Raw genomic sequence first — 25,433 nt, 5'->3', positions numbered from 1 at the left:
AACCAGTTGTGATTCATTGCAAGTAGTCAAGGTAACTAACTCCTAAGGGCAACCATTTGTATCTTATACCAGAATTACTTTATAATTTGAAAAGCACTTTGCACAGTTCTTGTATATAAAAGATGTAATTATAGGATATAATGGTAATGCTTTAAAACATAAACCTCATTTTAAAAATCAACAGCTATGATATTTTTTTAATGATCAGCTTTTCTGTTTATTGTAAAACTAAGTTAAAAATAAAAGATTAATGAGAAATGAAATGGTTTTTTTTTTATTACTGGTTAACTGTATTAATGTGTACAAAGCTAAAATGAGTGCAAATAATAGGAGTTCATATAAAGTAATCCTGAGTGGCAGGCAGGAGATACAGCTCTTCCACATGCCAAGCGTGTGAGGTCCAAGGTTCAGTCACCAGTACCACAGAGAGAAGAAACTAATGAGACTAAATAAAACCATATTATGTGTAATTTGATGAAAATTTCAGAAGTGAATTCAATTTAACTCATTTGGGTATTAGTAATACAGTTTAAAAATGAGGTAGGGTTTTAGTATGTAGCTCAGACTGGCCTCAGACTTGAAGCAGTGCTCTTGCTGCTTACAAAGGACAAAGGAAAGTCATTTTAATTTTCCATAGATGTGAAGCTGGGGATGTAGAGGTATAGAGTAATGTTTGCTTGGATTCCCCTGGTGCTGTCTCTTGGCTCCCAGTAGAGTTGTCTCCAGTGAAGGAGAGTTTATTACCTACCTGTGTAAGGAAGGATAGAGAGGACTAGCCTGTGTTTTCTGTTTGAAATGCCTTTAGCCCAAACTGTTTATGCGAAAGAGGCATATTTGGGGGTGGCATTCTTATTCAGATGAGTTGATTTCTGTAGGGGACAACCAAGATCATTTATCTCCTTGTTTTGGTTTCTCTTTAACAAGAGTCTGAATGTAGCTTCCCAACAGGTGTAAATTTAGATGAGTCATTTATTCTCAAAAAATACCATTACAACATGCTTTACCTAGTAGCAGAATTTTAGGTGACTCTAGCTGCATATGCCATGTCTGTGATAGCAAATTGTAGTTTTCTACTCAATTTTATTTATTTCTACTAATTTTATGTCAACTTGATACTAGCTAGAGTTATCTGAAAGGGGGGAACCTCAATTGAGAAAATGCCTCTGTAATATCTGACTGTAGGGCATTTTCTTAATTAGTGATTGATGAGGGAGGGCTCAGACCATTATGGGTGGTGCCATCCCTGGGATAGCCCTGGGTTCTATAAGAAAGCAGGCTGAGCAAGGCATGATAAACAAGCCAGTAAGCAGCTCTCCTTCATGGCCTCTGCATCAGCTCCTGCCTCCAGGATCCTGCCCTGTTTGAGTTCCTGTCCTGACTTCCTTTGATGATGAACAGTAATATGGAAGTGTAAGCCAAATAATTCCTTTCCTCTCCAACTTGCTTTTTGGTCATGGCATTTCATCACAGCCATAGAAACCCTAAGACAGGGTCCTGTCTTCTCTGTTAGAAATAAGTCCAATTCAGTAATATTTCAAGTTTTAGTGTTTTTGAGAGTGCATGTGCCCATCCCATAGTACATGTATGGAGGTCAGAAAACAGCTTACAGTTCTCTCCTCACTGTGTGGTTCCTAGAGACTGAACTTGGGTGGTCAGGATTGCTGGCAAGTGCCTTTACTCATTGAACCATCTTGCTGGCCCTAGTTTTTGTTTTCCAGAATGTTCTAATTACTCATTCATGTATGTCCCATTTAGTCAGGTGAATAAATGATATGTATTAGTTATTTTTCTATTGCTGTGATTAAGACAACACTACCAAGGCAGCTTATTAAAAAAACACTTTATTTGGGGCTTATGGTTTCAGGGGTAGAGTTCACGATGGTGGAGCAGAGGTAGCAGGCAGCATCTGAACATTCATATCTTAACCATAAGCAGGGACAGCATACTGGGAGTGACCTGAGTCTTTTGAAACCTTAACGCTCACCCTTAGTGACATACTTCCTATTCTTCCCAAACAGTTCCACCAACCAGGGACCAAGTATTCAAACATGAGCCTTATGGGGACCATTCTCATTGAATCCATCACAGTCAAAAACAACACTGCTGGAACCTTAGGTTAAATAACCATGAAAGGAGAAAGAATTCTTTTTTTTAATTTTAATTTTTTATTCTTTACATTCTGTACAGACAGGTAAAATAAAACATAAATGTGCAAAGTGTTGATTCGCTATCAATGAAAAAACACCACCAACTACTATGAAAACAGGCCAACTTATGAGAGAACCAAAAGGTAGAAGAAAACGTTTTTACATCTATGAAAAGAACTGTTTCTCTTCTGTGTACTTATACAGAGCACACTGTTTCTTGGAATAAATGTATCTCTGTCTCTTCAGCCATCCACTGACATACTTTTTTGTCTAGAGTCCAGTGCTTTCTTCATGTAGCCCAGGCAGGTCAGGACCTCTCAGTAGTTCACAGCAGAATTTCACTTTACTATAGCCAACTGTCCCAGTAATTTGCTTTAAGAAACCACTAGGGGTTTGCTTCCACAGACTCATTTTTAACTAACTGGGATCCAGAGCTCTCAGAGGCCAGGCCTCCTTGGACTCCTAGTTTGTTAATCTGGCTCTGTTTATTCTAATTCTACAAAGGAATTGGTATTTGTGTGTGTTACTGGAGATTGAACCCAGGGTCCTATGCACACTAGGTAAGTATTCTCTACCTCCAGCCTCCAAAGTAATTATATTAATGGCCAGTATATTAGTGCTTAATATTAACCTGCCCATGGCATTTTGATGTGTTAGCACAATTGTTTAACCTTAACCTTTTTTTTTTTTTATTTCAAAGGCTTTTTTTCCCTGCTACTTGAAAACACTTTAAAAGGATGATAGATTGAGCAAATAGCCTATAGAATATGCTATTACCTGAAAGTGTGACTCACTTTAAAGAAAGTTGTAGTAACTGTATTTTGAATATTTTTATTTAAAAAGGTGACTGGAAAATTTAAGTAGTCATTACTAAAATCAGCAGAGTGAAACCTTTAACCCAAGAATTCCATACCCAGCACCAGTTTTACTGTAATAGATTTAGACTTGTCTCATCTTTGCAAACTGTTATATCTGGGCTGTGACTAGATGAGAAATGAAAGTAGAAACACTAAAGTCAGTGTGCAAAAGGTTATTAGCAAAACCTTACTATGATACATTTAAATCTTAATTTTGCTATTCTAGGGAAATGCTAAAAGCCTCAACTAGTTTAAGATAAGACTTGTGAGCTGATTCGTAGTACAGTCTTTGAAAAGAATGATGCTGACAATCATTAGTTAGAATTACTAAACAAAAGTAGATTATTACTATTTGTCTTGATGTTAGAAATAAGATGTAAAGTATATTTTTTTCTATTAAAACTGAACAAGCTATTAAGATTTCTTAAAGTGTCACATCCAACCTTTCTAGAACTCTTAAACAAACAGGAATTGTAGAGGGAAGCATCAAAAGCAATCAGGTAGCAAAAGCAAAATTCTATCACAAGGAAGGTAAGCTAAACCCTTAAAACCTTAGTTCTTTTGTCTAGACTGCACTCTGCAAAGTTATACTACTGAATAATAGTTTTCCAGCTACCTTTTAAGTTTTGCAAGACAGGGTCTCACTATGCATTCCTGACTGGTCTCCAGCTCAGAGATGGACCAGGCTGGCCTTAGTCTTGAAATTACAGTCATGCTCCTGGGTTGTGTCTGCCTCCTGAATATTGGGACTTCCAGCTTGCATTAGCATGTCTGGCTCAAATGATTTTGATAGTTATGTATTATCTTATATGACTGCCCGAAGATCACAGTTTTGCAGGCAACCATGTACAAATACATTAAAAATAAATGAAATCATCTTTTTTTGTTTGATATTAACACCAAAGTGAACAGAACAATGAAATCAGCAGATATAGACAAGCGTATGGCTCCTTCCCTCTGTAGAGAGCAGTAGTGTTGTTTTAGGTTACTGATACATTAGTCTTCATAAAGTGCAGTGAATAAATAAGATAATAAGATGAAAAAAGCTGTGATTTATATGTAGTTTAAGGTAAAGATAAATTACATATTGCATTTCAACTCTGTAAAAGCTGTTGTATTTAGTAATTAAAAGCTCATTAGCCTAGGTATAATAATGACTTCTATCCTGTTAGATCAACCTAGTGTGAAGGAACATGTGATTATAAAACCTAATTCTATATCACAAGGTTAGGTAAAAATGACATGTGTGTTCTACAGACTAAACCCAGATATGGTCAGATGCTGAGCATTATTCCTGGCTTCAAAATAGGATGTATCTGTTTCATCATCGGGTTGGGGTACAAAAGGCATTGTTTGGTGCTGCAGATTTTCCCAGTCCACTTCACTGAAGAGAGGATGATGTTTCAGTTCTTAAGGAGGAAAAACGTAAAAAACCAAAAACAACATTATAATACTTAAGCTCTGCTTTCAGGAATTAAAAAGAGAAAGTTTTATATATATCTTGCCCTACTTTATTATACCAGTTATCACTGATATTTAATGTGTGTCTCCCTATTAGGCTACATACTTTGCATTGTATCATTTTGCATATCACCTGGTATATTAGGGGGCCTGGTTTATATTTGTCTAGTAAGTAAATAAATGGACAGTAGAAGTGGATTTTCCTGATGCCATCACCTTCTCACACAATCTCTCATTTTAAGACAGTCTGGCTTACTTCCCTACCTCTGGAGCTCATATGACTAATGCTCCAATTCTCATTTTACCTCCTCACCTCCCTGTCACATCATGGCAATCTTTAAGCACTATGAAGTTCCTTTTTCACTCTTTGTTTTCTATACTTTTTCTTTCATGCTGATTCCACATACACACTGATGATGACTGGCTGTAATATTTAATTTACTGTCCTATTGTTTCTGGTCTTTTTATGTGTCTGCAATAAGGTCTCACTGTAGCCCAGGCTGGCCTGGAACTCACTGTGTAGCCCAAGTTGAAAGTTTTTACAGTCTTCTTGCTTAGCCTTATATGGGTTTACAGGCACGGACCACCATGGCTTGGCCCTGGTCTTTGATGACATTTCTCTCACATTCTCTCCATGTGTCTTTCCCTTACTTGGTTCCACTGACTGCATCCTTAGCATTTACTAGCTAGCACTGCAGGTACGTCGAGAATCTTTCCATCACAACACTCCTGCTTGTAAGATGTCAGACTCTTCACTTTTTGTTTGTTTTGTTTTGAGATAGGGTCTCTATGTAGTCCTGGCTGTCCTGGAACAGGTCTCTGTATAGACCAGGTTGGCCTCAAACTCTGCCTGCCTCTGCCTCCGGAGTACTGGGATTGAAGGTGTGCACCACCAGGCCTGGATCCTCTTCACATTTTTCCCTATTACTTCTACCTCCTAAAATAAAAACATGCTCACTTGTTTGACTAAACTGTGATATTTAATTGCTAGAAATAAGCTCCCCTTTCCTTAATCTTTTACTGTTTCTTCTTTGCAGTGCTGGTGACTGAACCCAAGGCCACGCGCACACTGTGCAAGTGTCTATAGTGGGCTACACCTGCAGCCCCAACTCCTCACTTTTTTTTTAAACTATGGAGCCTAGGCTGACTTTGAACTCACATCAATCCTTCTGTCACAGGCACCTTCCTAAGTGCTGAGACGACATGTTTGAGCCACCACGTCCAGCTTTCAACCCTTTACCTTTTAAAGCAACAATACAAATGCTAGTAAATAAAGAAGTGACAAGGCAGTAATTAAATTAGACCAAAAAAGTATCTACTTTTAAGGAGAATAGTAGAGGGCGCCTACACAGAATGCTTGTATGGGGAATCTTGATTTAGATTTATATGCATATAAATTGTTTTTCCTCTAAATTAAAGGATTGGTAGAAGCCAGGCATGGCAGCTCACACCTGTAATCCCAGCACTCAGGAATCTGAACAAGAGGACTGCTTAAAGTTCAGGGCCAGCATGGATTATATATGCAGTTTCTGGGTTACAGCATGAGATGTTACCTTAAAAAACCAAAACTGAATCAGGCATAGTGTCATATGCCTGTAATCTCAGCACTTAGGAAATGAGAACAGGAGGCTATATAAGGGATTTCAGGTCAGTCTAGGCTCTAATGAGACCGTCTGGAAAAAATATAAGGAGATGGGGAGGGAAAGAAAAAAGAATAATAGAAAAAGGGATACAATTCCAAAAATAATTTCCACTTGGAGATTTATTTTATCACAATCTTTAAAATAAGTACCTAAGAATTGATAAATTTAAAAATTATTTTTGTATGATGGTTCTCAACCAGAGTGACTTTTTCCTGTACAGAATTATTGGCGTTGTCTGAGATACTGTTTTGGTGTTATAGTGAGGCATCTGTTGTATAGAGACCAGTTATTTTGTTAAATATTCTGTAAGACAACTTCACAATATTTTACTTGAAAGCTAAAAAATTATTCCAGAAAATAATTATATACTATATGCTAAAAAAAATGTAGGGCTAGGAGAAAATATTCTAACCAGTCGCAACAGTGGAGACTTTCATTTTTTAGAAGTATTGTTATTAGTGTAGCCAGAAAAAAAAAATCTTAAATTTCATAATTTTCTCTATTTTCTTCCTATGAAGTTAAAATTTTTAGCTTCAAATATGCTTTAAGCAGATATACTTTTTCTTAAATAATTATAAAAAAAAAGATTTATTTTTGTCTGGACCTGGTGCTGTATGCCTTTAATTCCAACACTTGGAAGAAATAGGTGGATTTCTGTGAGTTTGAGGACAGCCTCGGCTACCTAGTGAGTTCCAGGCCAACCAGAGATGCATAGAAAGACCTCATCTCTAAAATTTAAAGAAAAAGTTTTTACATGTCTGAGTATTTTCCTGCATGTGTGTATGTGCACCACATGTGTGCCTGGTGCCCAGTGAGGTAAGAAGTGGCACCATACCCCTTAGAACTGGAGTTGTGAAAGGTTGTAAGTCACCATGTAGGTGCTGGGGACCTAGCTGTGCTGGGGGATGGTCTGTATGTCAAGTTGCTCTGATTGGTCAATAAATAAAACACCGATTGGCCAGTGGCCAGGCAGGAAGTATAGGCAGGACTAGCAGAGAGGAGAATTGAGAGAACAGGAAGGCGGAGGGAGTCACTGTCAGCCGCTGCCATGACAAGCAACATGTAAAGATACCGGTAAGCCACAAGCCACATGGCAAGGTATAGATTTATAGAAATGGATTAATTTAAGATGTAAGAACTAGATAGCTAGAAGCCTGAGCCATTAGTCCAAACAGTTTAAACAATATAAGTCTCTGTGTTTACTTGGTTGGGTCTGAGCAGCTGTGGGACTGGCGGGTGACAGAGATTTGTCCTGACTGTGGGCAAGGCAGGAAAACTCTAGCTACAAGCTTGCTTCTTCAGCAAGAGCAGCAACTGCTCTTAATGGCTGATGCATCTCTCTGTCCCATGATAGAATACTGTGCACGATAGGAACTGAACTCCGGTCCCCTAGCAACAAAAACAGATGCTCTTTGTTTTATTATTTACACGTGTTGGCATGTATGTGTAATGTGTAAGTGCAAGTTTGTATGTGAGTGCAGGCCTGTGCAGCTGTGGTACATGGGTGTTGGTCAGTAGACAATCTTTGCTGTCAGGTCCAAGCCTTCCATTTTTTTTTTTTTTTTTAAATACAGGCTCTTTTATTTACTTCATGTCTCAGACTAGCCCATGAGCATCTCAGGGTTCTCAGTCTTTGCCACCCCTCTTACTGTGGCATATTGGGATTACAGATGTGTGCTACTGCATCCAACTTTATGTGTGTTCTGGGGATCCAAACACTGGTCCCTCATACTTGCATAGCAAATTCTTTATCTACTGAGCCATCTCCCCTGCCTATTTTAAATACTTTATTAATTTTCTGAGACAGGGTCCCACAGGGTCCCACTATGTAGTCTGGCTGTGTGGAACTCACAGAGATCTGCCTGCCTCTGTCTCCCAAGTGCTGGTATTAAAGGTGCGTTCTACCATATGCAGCTAGGCTAGCATTTTATAATAGCAACCTAACTAATATGTTTTGTTCAGATACTCAGATGTATTAAAAAAGAACATTTCAAGGCTGAGCATGGTGGCGTACACCTTTAATCTCAGTGCTCAGGAGGCAAAGGCAGGCGGATCTCTATGAGTTCAAGGCCAGCCTGGTCTACAAAGTGAGTTCCAGGACAGCCAGGGCTGTCAACCCTGTCTTGTAAAACCAAACCAAACCAAAAATTTCAAGGATTCAAAATGGCCAAGTAACAATGTACACTCTTTGGAGTCAAACACGGGGTTACAGGTGTTAAATGTGGCTTAACCATTGGAATTTTGGAAAAGCTCAAAGGGAGTGGTCAGGTATGTATAAGCTCACTTTACTTTACATTGGTTTCTGCTCAATCCTGTACCTTAAAGAGGTCTCCCCAAGTACTCTATGCAGACTTGTCTCTAGGACTTACTTTGTATCTTCCTACTCTGCTTTATTTTTCTTCATAGTATTAAGCCTACATGGTATTATATTAACAACTATTTATTTAAGGAAACATTTTAAAGTAAGTCCCACAATGAGAGGAATTTGAGTAGTTCAGCCTTGGGTAGCTCCAGGACCAAAGCAACATTGACAAATGTTTCAAAGTCATCCAATAGGTTTAGTTATACCATTAACTGTTGATCTTTATTTATTTATTTGTGAGTGTGTCTGTCTGTCTTAAGTTCACAAGTAATCATGAAAGCCAGAAAAGGATGTTGTTTGCCCTGGAATTGGGAGTTGTATGTTGTGAGCCAGTAGGTGTTGTTGGGAACCGAACTTACATCCTAGAACAGCAGTGTTCTTATCTGCTGAGTCATCTCTATTGGTCCCAAACTGTTGACCTTGAAAAGAACATGTAGAAGCTGATGCAAGTAAGATTCTCCCCTCTTCTCTCTCACACACACATAAAAATTTAAAAAAAGATGTGTGTGAGCATGGGCACAGATGCCATGGCATGTGAGTAAAGGTCAGAGGACAGCTTTCATGAGTTACTTCTCCACCGTGGATACTGGGAATTGAACCCAGGTTGTCAAGTGTTTTTGCCTACTGAGCCATTTCTCCATCCTGACATGACATATTTCCAAAGTTCATTCTTTTGCATATACTTTGCTTCATGTAGAAATGCATTTTGGGTCACAATGCTTATTTGTCTATATTACAATAACATAATAAAAGTTTTTTTAGGTGCTGAAGCGTGAACCTGGTGCTGGACACAAAGTATTTTAGCTGTATCCTTAACATTAAGAAAAAATGATTTGAAGGCTGCTGTCAATGAGCTTTACCTCAGTTTCTAAGTTAGGATCATGTATACATCCCCAAGCATTAAAAAAGCCTCCAAATGATTCATAATGTACTGAATATGCCTTATTTGAGGCAACCTGGGATGAAATGCTTTGTTATTAAGAATGGAATCAAAACTTAAACAATACAAAATTACACAACAGGATATTCATAAAGAGATGTGCAATAGTTGACTATCAGGTATAGAAAACCCAAGATACAATATAATACTGTTTCTTGTACCTCATGAAAGTTACACAATTCAGTGTGTGAGTTGCAATTAGACTGCACTGAGTTTTGAATTAAAGACAATAGACAAGTACATATCTAGAGGAACTATCTTTTTACCATTGAGAGGTCAGATTACTGTAATAACCTGATGTTATAATTGCTACCTGTAACCAAGCAAGCGTAAAATAGTTCATTGACAAAAAACCTTACCTTTCATTCCAGCTCTCTTTGTATCATCAATGGTTAAAAGTATTTCCATTGCACTCTGAGCATGATCAGATAACTTTTCTTCACCTTCTGGCCAAGGGATATCTACAAATACAAATATACAAGTAAAAATGTTCGATTTTCCTTTGGGGATCCACACTTGAGTATGTCTTACTTTCTGCAAACCTTGGAGAAGGTGACACCCATAATCTGGGTGTATCTTTCTTTGAGTGCCTCCTTTTCTAATACCCCTCTGAATCCATACTTAACTTTATATTAAAATACTTTTATTAAATGGGTTTGTTAATCATTCCCAACTATAAAGATAAATGAATTTTTGGTTCTATGGATGGTTTTAAGGGTCTTGTGTATGCTTGACAAGTGTTTACAACTGAGCTATATCCTCCAACCCCGAATCTATCTTAATAAAGAAAAAAATAAAAATCACCTCTTTTTAAAATATTCTGGAATACTTGTTGTGGAGTTTCATCATTAAAAGGGGGAATTCCAGTTAGAAATTCAAACAAGCAGACTCCAAGTGCCCACCAGTCTACTGCAGGACCTGGGATTTAAGAGGAGATGAGCTGAATTTGTAAGCATGTTATACAGATATTTCACAACTGAAACTTGAGTATACTGATGCTTGAGCAATCAAAACCTTCTTGATTTAGGACTTCCTTCTGTTTCCATACAGTATAAAAACCCAAATTACCTTCAGTTATAGGCAATGGGTTAACCATTACCTTAGTTTTTAAAAGGCTTAAATTAGCAGTTGTTATAGATACTTAAAGATATTTCAAAGCCACTTTTTGATTGACTAACAACTTCTGATATTTTGAATATTTTATGAATTCTAAATCTTTAAAGTGCAACGAAGGAGTATATTTAACTTAAAGACTATTTTCTGACATAGACTTTTTTGTTTGTTTGTTTGTTTGAGACAGGGTTTCTCTGTATAGTGAAATAGACTCCCTAATTTCAACTCAAGAAATGACAACATAGCTGGATCAGCACTCAGGAGGCAGAGGCAGGCGGATCTCTTGAGTTTGAGGCCAGCGTGATGTACAGTGCAAGTTTCAGGACAGCCAGGGCTACACAGAGAAGCCCTGTCTTGAAAAACCAAAAAGAAATGACAATATTGAAATGATTATACTGGCTGGTATTCCAGAGGACCTGTTCCATTCCCAGGACCGCATGACAGCTCACAGCCATCTGTAACTCCAGCTCCAGGGGATCCAATATTTCCTCTGGTCTTAGCAGGCACCAGGCACACACATGGTGCATAGACATACATGCAAGAAAACACCCATATGTGTAAAAATAAGTAAAATCTCAAAAAAAAAAAAAAAAAAAAGAAAAGAAAAAGAAAAAGGCATGTTCCATTGTATAAGTGGTTACATGCAACTGTATTAATTACAGTACAAAAAGGTGGGACTGGAGAGATGGCTCAGTGGTTAAGAGCACTGGCTGCTCTTCCAGAAGACTTGGTTCAATTCCCAGCACCCACATGGCAGCTCACAACTGTCTGTAACTTCTGTTCCAGGGGATCTGGCACCCTTCTTTCACACAGATACACACACGGGGGAAAACATCAACGCACCTAAATAAATATTAAAAAAAAAAAAAAAAACAAAGTCATAAATTAGGCATGACCAAATATACTAGTGGTGCCCACAGTAGGTCATAGAAAAGCAGGAAAAACTCAGTTATAGTTTTCAGATGCTATCTGATGACATTCTTACGCTTTTGGATTGGTGGAAACTAATGGTTTGCCAGGAATGCACTTTTGTTTTTGTTCTTTGCTTTAAAATTTTTTTATTTTCTAAGACACATCTTAAAGGTTTTGATAGTCAGAGGATGTTAGGTCAGACACAGAGGTGGGCTGGCTTTCCGCAGCACTAAAAATAGCCCAAGACAGTTTGACTCTGGTCTGCAGTATCTTAACTCTTCCATAATCACTATGTTCAATCATTTGATCTTGTAGAGTCTTTAACACAGATGTGGACTTTGTTTTTGGGAATTTCATTCACAGGTCCCCATAATGGCCGAATGGTTACATTTTGTGCAGGCAGAGGCTAAATGTTTTTGTTTACAAGACTAGGAAGACTGAGTAATGCTGTCTGAAAAAGACTGGGCTGAAGAGACAGGAATGCAGCCTTGGAGGAAGGAACAGTTGCTAAAATCATTAAGAAGTAAATTCACCTACTACAACCTGAGTCTGACTGTTTTTTCTTTGTATCTGACATTATAGGAGTAATATTAAGAAATAATTAAGAAAATAGTCGGGCAAGGTGGTGCATGCCTTTAATCTCAGAACTCAGGAGGAAGAGTCAGGTGGATCTTTTGAGTTTGAATCAGCCTGGTCTATACTGCAAGTTCTAGTACAGCCAGAGCTACTCTGAAAGCCCGTCTCAAGTCCCTCCCCAGGCCCCTCCCCCGGTTAAGATGGTGGGTAAAGTATGTAGTAAATTTTTAGAGTGCTTGCCTTTCATGCATAAAGCCCTGGGTTCACTAGCACTCTAGGCAGAAGGATTAGAAAGTTCAAGGTGATCTTTAGCTACATAATGAGTTCAAGGCCAGCCTGAGCTACAGATCTGGTCTTGAAATAATAACAATATGGCCTAAGGGAGTAAAGGTAGCAGCTGAGAGGAACAATCAGTTTAATTGACCAGGCTGATTGTATGTGAACTATATGTAATGTTTGTATTTTAGTTTTCCTTTTTACTAGTTTATTACATAGCTTTGACTTCATAAAGAGTAGCTAGTTCAGACTTTAGGAACGATCAACTTTAAATATATAGGTTATTATAACTCCTGTGATTAGTAACTATATTTGTCCCATTATTTTGTTACTACATCAGATTTTAATTTGGGAATGTAAATGGAAAGTCACAGGAGAAATCGGATAACAATATAATTTTAAATTTTCTTCTAAAAAAGTTATCTTTTTCCAGTGTGTCAAATATTATTAGTGACAGGGACAGAAATAAAAAGTCAGGTCCCTTAGAACTGGAGTTACAGATGGTTGTGAGCTGCCACATGTGTGCTGGGAATTGAACCTGCATCCTTTGAAAGAATAGCTACAGCTCTTTACTGCTGATCTCTCACCCCAGCCTATTTAAGGAATTTTTAAAGAGCTTTAAAGGTTGACTATGGTAAAGTTAAGGAGTATATGTATATAGTAAGTATATGTTTTCATCGTCTGTGAACCTGTCTATGGTGCACTTCACCTTCTGGTTGTCTTCATTACTCTTCTATTTTGTAAAAGCCTTCTAGTACAAAATATTATTTTATTATAGAAATTCTGTCCTTACTATGAGATAAAGGTAGTACATCTCAGGCAGACTTTACTGTTGCTTGGCTTCTCAGGCTCTTAGCATGTTGTTTTTCTTGGTTTTAAGAGTTTGATAATTTTTTTTTTTTTTTTTTTTGGTTTTTCGAGACAGGGTTTCTCTGTGTAGCTTTGCGCCTTTCCTGGAACTCACTTTGGAGACCAGGCTGGCCTCGAACTCACGGAGATCCGCCTGCCTCTGCCTCCCGAGTGCTGGGATTAAAGGCGTGCGCCACCACCGCCCGGCAAGAGTTTGATAATTAAAGAATGTCTCATTTCCACAGGAGCTGGCTAAGATAACTGACACTGGACAATGAACTTGTCTTTGCACAATAGACAGGAGGGGAAATACTGATAGACATCTTTCTGTTATCCCTGCAACTGTAGTTTTGGATTGAGGAGGGAGGAGCTAGCAAATGGTTACTTTTTCCTGGAGGAACAAGGGCGTTTTTTTTTTTTTTTTTTTTTTTTTTTTGGTTTTTTGAGACAGGGTTTCTCTGTGTAGCTTTGCTCCTTTCCTGGAACTCGCTTTGGAGACCAGGCTGGCCTGGAACTCACAGAGATCCGCCTGCCTCTGCCTCCCAAGTGCTGGGATTAAAGGCGTGTGCCACCACCGCCCGGCACAAGGGCGTTTTTTTGGGACCAGTGGTGGCAGACTGGTCCAGATTACTTGTATATTTGCAACATAACCACCATCAAAACATATCTAAAAACGAAAGAAAAAAATGTCTATGACATTTTACCAGCATGCACCGGTCAGAAACTGACTTAGCATTATGCTGCCACTTCACTAGCACATTGACTGTTACATACGTAAGTATATCAAATAATGATTTAATGAACAGAGACTCCAAATTCAATATTGTCTTTTTGTATACAACACATTTTTATCTAATCTCTTAAGTATTATCTAACAGCAATGTATTAATGTTTGTCTTTATTAATTACTGACTGACAACTTCACCTTCTTAGTAGTAAAAATAGACAAAATATATTTAGCATAGGATAAAGTCTAGAAACCATGTAAAAGTTTCTCCACATATAAGCTAGTTCTAAATATACTCTAAATGTATATTTTAAGTTTGATTAGTAAAAAGCAGTTTAGCAATTTGAGCACCGTGGTGGTATGAACGAGAATGGTCCCCACAGGCTCACAGATTTGAATAGCTGATCATCAGGGAGTGGCACTACTTGAAATGATTAGGAGGTGTGGCCTTGTTGGAGGAAGTGTGCCACTGGGAGTGGGCTTTGAGGCTTCAAAAAGCCCATCAAGCCCAGTGTCTCTCTCTCTCCCTGCTGCCTATTGATCCAGATGTAGAGCTCTCAGCCCCTTCTCCAGCATCATGTCTGCCTAAATGCCACCATGCTTTCCACTGTGATGACAATGGACTAAACCTCTGAAACTATAAGTCAGCCCCAGTTAAATGCTTTCTTTTCTAAGAGTTGCCGCGGTCATGGTGTCTTCACAGCAATAGAACACTGATTAAGACAAACACTTAATAAAAACATGTTTAATTATCCACTAAATGCAAGACATTAGTTATCACTCTTATGTTTTTTCTCTCTTTTTGCCTTATTTTTCAGAATCAACAATTGAAAATGCCAGATTCAAATCATTCAGAAAGCTCAAAATTAAAGTCTTAGTATCTACAATTTTGTTGGCCCTGACTGAGATAAAGTCTTTGTATGCCAGTTTTTAAAATTCTCTCCTAAATTCTACATTTAGAATCTGTCATTAAATTCTACATTCTAAATGTCTGTATTTTAGCTAGGCCTAGTTAATGAGCTGGAATAACTGGGTTTCATTAACTCAGTGAGACAAAGGATGAGGGAAATGTAGACAGGCAATAATCCCTATATATTATTGCCACTGATATTTTTCAAAAAATCCTAAAATGCTTATATTTACATAATAAATTACATTAAAATATACATTTATAGGTACATAAAGAATAGAAATTTTAGTTCACAATAAGTTAAAAATGAAGTGGCCAAAGGTTTGTTATTCCATCGTTTTCAGAAATTTTAGGGGCAGACTGAGTTTTTGCCCCATGCTGTTACATAGACAAAAATGAATGTTTATAAAGTAAAAACAAAACAAAACAAACAAACAAAAAAAAACCCTCAAATAGCCCAACACTATAGCTCTGTGGATAAAAGCATTTGCTATGCAAGTTTGACAACCTGAACTAAATCTCTGGGATCCACTTAAAAGTGGAAGGAGAGGACCAACTCCACGAAGTTGTTCCCACCTTTACATGCATGCTGTATGTCACACACAGCACATATACATGGAAAAATAAAACAAAATTCTCTGGAAGGCCTGGGAAAAACAAGAACAAATCAAACCCAGAAGTAATTAGTAGAAATAAGGTCAGGGTAATGAAATAGGAAAAAACAAAAAGAACTAATGAAGTAGAGGTGGTTTTTAAAAAGTTAAACAAGATGCCGGGCAGTGGTGGCACATGCCTTTAATCCCAGCACTCGGGAGGCAGAGGCAGGCGGATCTCTGTGAGTTCAAGGCCAGCCTGGTCTACAGAGCGAGTTCCAGGAAAGGCACAAAGCTACACAGAGAAACCCTGTCTCGAAAAACCAAAAAAAATAAATAAAGAAAGAAAAAAGTTAAACAAGATAAACTAAACAAATTAACCTAAAGAGAAGACCCAAATTAATAAAATTATATAGACAAGACATTATACCAAATACCAATGAATTTAGAAACATATTTTAAATATAGGTATCCTACCATCTACTTAGAATAAAGCTACGCTGTTGGGTACCAAAGCAAAGCAGGTGAAATGCAGATACAGGCTTCAGATGCTGATGACATTTCATTCTTAGTAGCTCTAGGACAGGTGGAGGCCAGTGATCTGCTGAGAATAGTTTTGGTTATGAGAGTCACAAGGATGTTCGTTCCATCAGATAGGAGTGGGCAGTACATGGCTTTCAAAGGCACTAAAAGAAACTCAAAATAATTTGGCTCTTGTCTGCAACATAATTATGAAGTTCAGTTATTTGGCCTTGAAGACTTTAACATGGGTGTTGGGCTGGGAGATGGCTCGGTGCTTGTCAGGCGCCAGACACTTTAATCCTAGCATTCTGTAGGCAGGAGCAGGAGAATCTCTGTGAGTTCGAGGCCAGCAGGGTGTACATAGTTCCAGGCCAGCCAGGACTACATAGTTAGACCCTGTCTCAAAAAACAAGCCTCCCCCCAACCCCCATCAAACAACAACAACAACAAACCCAAAACTCAACCCAAACCAACCAAAGAACAAAAAGCTGCTTGTAAAGAAAGCATGTGGATCTGAGTTCAAATTCCCAGGCTGTATGTAAAAGCATAGGTGCTATGTCAGGAGTCTGTACCTCAGCGCTCCTACAGGGATATGGGAAGTCTGCAGTCACGTGTGTGTATGTACATATATGGGCATTTGCACACACACGTCTTTATCAAAAGTGTGCCTCTTCTTTGGAAACTTCAATTCACAGTTTCTTCTTAAATTTTTTAAAAAGATGTATTATTATTTTTATTTATGTGTCTGTGAATGCCATGTGTATACATGTGCTTGGAGGCTAGAAGACCTTCAGTCCCTTGGAGTTGGAGTTACAGGCAACTGTGAGTAGCATTATGTGGGTGCTGGGAACAGAACTTGGGTCCTCTGGAAGAGCAGCAAGTGCTTTCAAGTGCAGATCCGTCTTTCCATCCGCAGCAGTTTTTTTCTTTTTAATAACAGAGAAACTCAGTTTCATAAGAACTATTCACTTGACTATGGCATGAAAGGGAGTTAGGGGTACATTTTAATAGGTAAAACTGATTTCTAAATAGCACATTTATTGGAATAAAATTTTATTTATTTTTGGACAGAGATCGTATTATATTACCCAGACTGACCTTAAAGTCCTAGGCTCAAGCCTTCTTCCTGCCTCCTCTTCCAAAACCAATAACCAAACAAAAAAACCAAACCCTAAAACCAACTTGAAAAAATGGGGAGTAGTGGACATTCAGGTGTAGAGTATGTGCCTGGGTTCAAATCCATAATTCCATAAAAAACAACCAAGAAATGATACAGAAGAAGCATTTATATTATGGGTTAAATTTTGTCACCACTTCCACTAAAAGTACTGGATCATTTGTAGATATAATTAATTATGTTAAAATGAGGTTATCCTGGTTAGGACAGGGTTATAATTCAGTATGACTGGTGTTTTTATAATGAGCCAGCTATGAACATGGAGGCTTAAGAGCACCTGGTCGATGTGATAAAAGAAACAAATAAGAGAAACAATGAATGGTGTGGTGGCGCACACCTTTAATCCCAGCACTCGGGAGGCAGAGCCCGGAGGATCTCTGTGAGTTCAAGGCCAGCCGGGTCTACAGAGCGAGATCCAGGACAGCCAGAGCTGCTATATAGAGAATCCCTGTCTTGAAAAACAAGAAACAGAAAAACAACAAAAGAAGAGTAACAATGAATAGACTACCGCCAACAGGAAGTGGGAGAGCATCAGAAATCACAGTGGGTATGCTGGTTAGTTGGGAAGTGCTGAGAGCAGAACAGGTGAGTCACATGGGGCAAGCAGCACATAGATTGAGCTTCACAGCTCTACAAGGGGCAGGGAAGGCAGAAGCCGGATCCAAAGGGTAAGCTAGGGAGCGCTGATGCACACACTGGCAGTCCTCTCCACAGGAGAGGCCCACAGACACTTCAGGCCAGTCAGGCTTCATGAGACATGGACTGATGCAGTTAGTGAGGCAGCAGAGAAGTCTGTTTCCTATTGTGCAGGGCTGAGTTGCACAGGGGCCCAACATCAGGAAACATAAGTCAGGGGGCCTAGAGTCGACCCGCCACAGCCACAGGACTAAGACAGCTGAGGGAGGTAATGTGGATGGAGAGGGCTAGATGATCTGCAGAAAAGTTCAGGCGGCAGCAGACTCACATTAGTCAGTGTTGGGGAGCTGGGAGCAGAATCCTTCCCTGATAACTTTGGAGCCAGATACCCGGCGTAGGTCAGAAGCAAACCACTTTAATACTTTTCTTTTTATTTTGCTCCTGCATTACTTATTAATTTATTTTGTTTATGTGTGTGTGCTGTATGTATGTTATATGATGTGTATTTGTGTGTGTGTATGTGTGCACTCATCTGTGCATGTGAATGTGGAGATAAAAGGTCAACAACAGGTGTGGTGGGTTGAATCAGAACGGCCCCTGTAAGATCATACACGTGAGTGCTTAGTCATCAAGGAGTGAAACTCTTTTATAGGATTAGAGGGGTTAGGAGGCATGGTCTTAATGGAGAAGTATGTCACTAGGGGTGGGCTTTGAGGTTTCAAAAGTCTCTCTCTGCCTCTCTACCTGCGGGTCAAGATGCACCTTTCAGCTACCACTCCAGTACCTGCCTGCCTTCTTACATGTTTCCTGCCATGATAGTGATGGACTAAGCCTCTGAAACTATAAGCCACCACCTCAATTAAATGCTTCCTTTTTAAGAGTTGCCTTAGTCACAGTCTCTTCACAGCAACAGAAAAGTACTAAGACATCAGGTATCTTCCTTTATTGATTTCTTTATTGATTGATTACCTTACTTTTAACACAGGATTTCTCCCTGATTCTAAAGCTCGAAAATTGTCCTTTGAATTACACACACATACATACTAAATTAAGAAACAGATGTAACAAAAAGTACACACACACACACACACACACACACACACACACACACACACACACTCACACACATGACTTGAAAGCAGAAATGGGACTATTTGGGTAGAGGAAGGTGTCTAGTGAATAGAGGCATCAATATTAGCCAATTACAGTGATACATACATATATGCATAAATAAAATGTCATAATGAGACTCATTACTTAGTATGCCAACAAAGATTAATAAAAGAAATTAGTATATAAATTATAAAATTATGATGACATTAGGTCAAAATAATGAAGCCACATGATGACAGAGATAGGGAGAACACCACATATAAAGGGATGGAAATGGAGCAGTGAAGATGGTCAGGAAATTCCACAAGCTTGCAGAGCAGGAACGAGCTCTCCTACAGATTTTAAAAGTGTCTGCTCTGGACTTACGCTTTCAGATCTGTGAAGTGTACATTTTTGCTGCATTTTGAGCTAACTGCTTAGAAGTATTTTGTGATATTTGCCCTGGCAGATGAGTACAGTTCACTTCAGAATGTAGAAAGAAGGAAAAAAAAGAGGGTTTTTTTTGGTTTTGTTTTGTTTTTTAAATTCTAATACCTTTCAGAAGGATAGCTCATTTCTGGATTGACCCATTCTATGAGGCTATAAATGAGGATTATTTTTGTTCTTGTTTAGAATGGCTCTATTTATATAAAATGCTCAGAATAGGCCAAGCTCATCTAATAGGAAGTAGATCAGTGTCTGACTAAGGCTGGGGTAATGAAAGGACAAGAGAAAACCGATTGTGGCTTCTAATGTTTAAGTTTAAGGCTGATGGAACCTGATATTGTAATAATGCTTGTACAACCTTGTGACGATACCAAAACAAACGAACAAGCAAAACTCTGCATTGTATACACTAATTGGGTGAATTATAAAGAATGTACATTATAACTCAAGAAAATTATTTTCCAGGAGCTGGAGAGATGCTTCAGCTGTTAGAGAGCACTTGCTGCTCTTACAGAGGACCTGGGTTCGGTTCCCAGCACCTACAAAGTGTCTCACAACAATCTGTAACTCTAGTTCTAGGGAAATCTGACATCCTTTTCTGGCCTCTCTCGATACCAGGCAAACAGATGCTAAGCATAATAAATGCTGTCATTCATACATATAAAAATAATAAATCTTTTTTAAAAAAAGGAACCTGTTTTTTAAAAAGGCTAATGCCTAACGAGTTAACCATACTTTGCCATGAAAGAAAAAGTTGTTTTCATTTTGTAATTACATTATAATTTATTCTACTTAGTTGGTACAAAATCTACCTATGAGTTATTTATTTACTTTAGGCTTGTATTTAAATTTCACAAGTACAGTGAAAGCTTATGCTTTTGTATACAAATGTTTATATTTGTTGGTTCAATTCAGGGCAATTCTGAAGAGTCAAAATGATCTAAGCTAAATTGGAGCTGGTAGATTATTCGGTGTGAGTATGTCAGACATGACTTACAAGCTATGATTCATACAGGTTCAAATGATGAAGTGGGAAAGAAAATTATCTGAGTTTCCCTGGGGAATTGACGCCTTCTGCTTACCTTTGGGATCTCTCAAATATTGAGAAACAGTGTAACCTGCCTTTCTGGACTACTGCAGGGTACCTGTAATTTAGGGTATTTGGCTATGCTTATGTTGAAGTTCCTATTATAGAAATCCAAAGTATAAAAGAACTGTTAAGCTTTGCAACTCATAACTGTATTAGTTGCTGTTTTCATGGCTTTGACCAAAAAATGAGGTTAAATTCTGCAGATTGAACAGAAATTTAGGGCTAACTTTGTTAGTCATGAGGACATTAGCTCAGACTAAGGTGGGACTTCTCTGGATCAGTGAGACTGAATCAAAGGTGAAACCATTGCAGCTGCGGATGTGGCCCAGTGGCAGAGCTCTTGCTTGGGGAGCATTTAAGGCCTTGGTTTTGATCTTCAGCCCACAAAGTAAATAACACAGGAGAAATGGTTACATGCTCTGCAGTGTTTATTCCTCTACATCAAGAGAATGTTTTTTTGAAATGTGTATAGTGTGATATATGCATGTTTGTGTGTGGGAGTGTGTGTGCTCATGTGGAGGCCAAAGGTTTGTGTAGAGTGTCTTCTTCTATCAGTCTCTGCCTAAGGTTTTGAAACAGGGTCTCTGACTAAACCTGGAACTCACTGATTTGTTAATACCGGCAGGCAAGCAAGACTCCAGGATCCTCCTGTCTGTCTCGTCATTGCTAAGATTCCAGGCCCTGGCCACCATTACCCACCGCCCACCCCTACCCCCACCCCCACCCTTACTTCATGGCTCACTTTTATGTGGGCATCCTTGTGGGATCTGAACTCGGGTCCTCATGCTCGCACAGCCAACACTGCACTAACTGAACCCTCTGTCCTCCCAGCCCCAGGTGGTTTCTTTTTGTCCTTTTTCCACTTCAAATGCTACATGGCAAAGAGACGCCATGCATTCTTTTTTTAAGTATTAAAGAAATGTATTTAATTAAAACATTCATTTGCCAGGTGTGGTGACACACGCCTGTAGTCCCAGGACTTGGGAGGCAGAGGCAGAGGGACCTCTGGTTTATATAGTGGGACTGAAGGGACTCTAGCCCACTAGAGCATGTGGGGCTCTGGCAGGCCTTGCCCTTCTCCCCCAGTCCCTCTGCCTTGCTAAAAACCATTAGATTACATTCTTGAAGCTAGCCACCAAGGTCTACTCCCTTATTTGGCCACTTCCTCCTCCTGAGGATGACTACCAAGTCCAGCAATCAGAAGCTCCCTTTGGCTCTCCTAATTAACATACCCAATTAAAATGAAATACCTTATCCTAACACAGGGTTTCCCCTTTCCCTTTATAAACCGCCATTTGCCTGTGTGACACATTGGTCTCCCCTCTATCCAGAGGCAGTCCTCTGTCCCTCCAGGACAAATATCCTGCCCCCTTCTCCTGTCCCCTTCCCCTTCTTCCTCCTCTATCTCCTTTACCACCACATCCTAGCTCATTCTAACAGACCTCCCCACTTCTTCCTCTTAAAATTACTCCTGCAAGGTCATTTGCTGCTGTTTTCTGTCTGAGTCAGAAAGCAGCCACTTTAACTTTTCTTCCCCACTTAATAAAGGATCCCTCTGTGAAAACAGGTGTTTGGGTGTGGTTTGTGCCTAACCCAGGGTCTGGAAGGAAGCCCCTGCTGTGTGGGAGTCCCCTTCAACAACAACAAAAATAAAGGAACATATGCCACAGTATGGATGTCTGAGGACAACTTCTGGGAGTAGAGAAACCATGTGGGTTCCGGGGATTGAACACAGATCATCAAAGAAATTTAAAACAATGTCACATAAAAGGATAATGTAGCCGTTGGTAAAAATTTGAAACCTAAGACACAATGTATAGCTTACCATGGGCTGTACCCAGTAAGAGCTCAGGTGCCAGGTAATCTGGAGTCCCTAGAATTCGTCCGTCCTCTGCTGGGGCCGCCCCTCTTCTCACACTCTTTGGAGTTCTGTATGATGTTCCCAACTTGACCTGATTCCCTGGAGTCTGCTAATTCAAGAAGAGTTCAAGACACAACAAATAAGTCTCTTTTAGATGACCAAAAGCATCAAAACAACAACATAAAGCCTCTAGGTATAAAAGATGCATCCAATCCTTGATCAGGGATTTGAAATAGACTCATACTAGTTATAATTATGAAAAGGCTCTATGTATAATAAAGTTCAATAGCTCAGATAATATCAATTATTTCAATAAGAAATGACTATAAAAGAAAAATATTTAAAAAATACCCAAGAACAAAATTTTCTTTTCTTTTGAGATAGTTTTACTTTATAGCCCACACTGACCTCAAACCCATGATCCCCCTGCCTTAGCCTCCCAAGAGTTAAGATTACAGTTTTATAACAAGGCATTAGGTCTTAAGAAAAGTATCTTCACAGCCTGGATTGATACAAAGAATAAGAAAAGCTTGGCCTGGAGGTGGTGGCACACGCCTTTAATCCCAGCATTTGGGAGGCAGAGGCAGGTGGATCTTTGTGAGTTCGAGGCCAGCCTGGTCTCCAAAGTGAGTTCCAGGAAAGGCGCAAAGCTACACAGAGAAACCCTGTCTCGAAAAAACCAAAAAAAAAAAAAAAAAAAAAAAAAAAAGAATAAGAAAAGCCATGGCTGACAAATGGTTGACTTATTAAGACAACATGTAAGATAAAATAAGTCTATCATCTCTTGTATTAAGTGGTACTTAAAGAGTTTTAAGGTCATTGTTGCTTAACAACAACCTTTTGAAACAAGTATAAGGGGCTTTTATCCCTTACAGGCAGTTGGAAAATAAAAAAAGGAAAAAATGAGGTTAAGGGACATCTAAGCCCCTAAAGGAAAGCATAAATCTTATAACCTAAATTTGAAGCTTAATCTCTTTATAATGCCCTTTTAAAGGAATAAAAGAAATGGAATTTTTGGTTTATACAAGTATAGAAAATAAAGACAAATAATTTAAATATATATGCTGTTGGAGGATAAGATAGACTTCAATTTCATATTTCAAAGTACTGTTAAGATCAGTGAAAATATGTATTTTCTTAGAAAAGCAGTTATATAACTGCTAAGAATAATACACATTACTATCAGCATTACATTTGTACATGAAAAATTTTCAACAATCTATAGGAGAACAAAACTGTATAATTCATACCATATAACCTATCTGAGAGGCAAGTGTGTGTCTTAGGTTATCACTCTAACATTCAAAGAATGAAGTGCTAACAAAATGTAATATACCTGATGTGACATACAGGATCTTCCTTTCTGAGTGGGGGTCACAGCCATGGGGTAGGAGCCACTGTAATCACAGGAGATGTCCATAGCATCTAAAGAAGTTATGCTCATCTTGGACGGTTCTGAATTATAGGATGCATTGATGTGACTGTTAAAGCTTCGAAAAGCTACGGCATTTGTTTTGCAGGTTAATGGTTTCAATGCTTTTGAAGAGGAAGCCAAGGTTTGGCTATTATCTTGGAGAGAAGTATGACAATCATCTTTTGGCAAGTTTTCTTGGCACTTTGGTAATACAAGTAGATCTTCAATATTTGATTCTTCAAAAGAGCATTCTTTGTTGCTTTTATCTGGTTCTGAGGCCTGAATTTCCAGTGAATTTTCCATCATAGAAATTCCAGGAAAAGATGAATCTGAATCCACGCAGACAGTTTTAGGAGCTCTATCCTCATCAGAACATACAAAATTAGAACTGCTTAGGCAGTCCTTTTTACTGGTCATATCACAATCTTCATCTAGTTCAGACATAAGGTTTTTTGCTATCATTGGTATATGTAATTTTTCCGGGGTTTGTTTATCAGTAAAATAGGGGACAATGTTCTCCTTATTAGCAGAGTCATTTTGCTGACTTCTGTATGCTGATAGCCTGAGATTCTGGACTTCAGCTGTTATGCCTGTATTTTGATTTGCATAGCAACCTATTATTTCCTTATGATGCTTACACTCTATACAGTTTTTTTTACTTTGTATAATTTCCTGACAAGGACTAGAGTCAACCAATTGAAAACTTCTTTTAAAATTTCTTTTACCAAGGTGTTCTTCAGACATGTCACTAGACCTTATAGCCCACTGGTTGGCCTGAGGGAAACCAGACTGTCTCATGTCAGTGATCATGTTCTCATCATTTATATCCAGGTCTCTCGCTTCACAAGAGATTTCCTCGGAGAAGCATTTTCTAGGGAGGTTCAAATGGTGGCTTCCAGTGGCAGGAATGGCACTACTGTCATGAATGGGAGAAAGCGCTAATTCAAGATCTGTTTTTGTCTCAGTGGCATCTGTAGATTTTGCATAAAGCATTTCAACTGCATTCCAGCTCATCATTGTACATCCGGATGACTTGGTACTTTCCTAAAAGGAGTAAAAAGCAATTTTTAGTTATAAACCTTAGATTCTTTAAAAGCTTCTAATCTATGATCACTTACATGAGATAAGTAATCTAATGAACTAGTATGCTACCGTTTTTTTGTTGTTAAGTGAAGCAGGAGAATTATGATAATAGAGAACTAAAAACAATTATTGTATAAGCTTACTATACTACATTACTTATAATAACATTGTTTCAAATGAAACATTGGTCAAAATTTAAATAAATTATGTCCTGATACTTATTTGGATACCATACACATATTAAACAAGAAAAATTAATAGAATATATTTAGAGAAATTTAAGGGTAGGGCTATATTATAAATACATTGTCTATTTTGCAATAGAAGTATGGTGATTCTGTTTAAAATTGCAAAATGCAAGAGTTTAAAATCTAGTTACTGAAAAGTTAAAGGCCAAAAATAATCACTGTAAACATGTATCACTATATAAACAAATAGTTTAAAGTACATCCATCTATTCAGCTATCAATTGCCCTGGAATAGACACTTTTAAGGACATATCCATATTAACTATATTGTCTAAAAGTTATTTCTGAAGAGTTTCCATTCCATTAAATGAGAAATTGGTGAGAAACAGTATAGGAGACATTATGAGCTTTAAACTTATGTAGGTAAACAACAAACACAATTATCCATGTCTTTATCACCTAAAGAAATTAAAAAGTCTGCCAGGAAGCCAAACATTTTTTATCGGTTTACTACAATACTTAATCACTCATCATACATTAAGCAAGACTAATATCAC

General features: G+C 38.4%; 1 protein-coding gene across 3 annotated transcripts in view; it reads right to left on the bottom strand.

The window, feature by feature from the left end:
- Positions 1 to 3,621: 3,621 nt before the first annotated feature.
- The window catches only part of Mastl (microtubule associated serine/threonine kinase like), a 44,264-nt gene continuing 22,452 nt past the window's right edge, over positions 3,622 to 25,433 (bottom strand). For 2 of the 3 annotated variants that reach the window (XM_042277984.2, XM_076572542.1), the window contains 5 exons: positions 23,528 to 24,649; positions 22,156 to 22,300; positions 10,215 to 10,328; positions 9,770 to 9,871; positions 3,622 to 4,413 (listed from right to left, as the gene is read on the bottom strand). In XM_042277984.2, coding sequence (XP_042133918.2) covers positions 4,256 to 4,413; positions 9,770 to 9,871; positions 10,215 to 10,328; positions 22,156 to 22,300; positions 23,528 to 24,649 — 1,641 coding nt within the window. In that variant the 3' untranslated portion in view covers positions 3,622 to 4,255. The remainder of the gene's footprint in view (positions 4,414 to 9,769; positions 9,872 to 10,214; positions 10,329 to 22,155; positions 22,301 to 23,527; positions 24,650 to 25,433) is intronic. The other variant, XM_042277985.2, reaches the window with a different exon arrangement.

Source organism: Peromyscus maniculatus, chromosome 5, assembly GCF_049852395.1.
Source record: "Peromyscus maniculatus bairdii isolate BWxNUB_F1_BW_parent chromosome 5, HU_Pman_BW_mat_3.1, whole genome shotgun sequence".
Taxonomy (NCBI): domain Eukaryota; kingdom Metazoa; phylum Chordata; class Mammalia; order Rodentia; family Cricetidae; genus Peromyscus; species Peromyscus maniculatus.
Note: the sequence above shows the minus strand (reverse complement) of the source record. Positions and strands in the feature narration are given on the sequence as shown.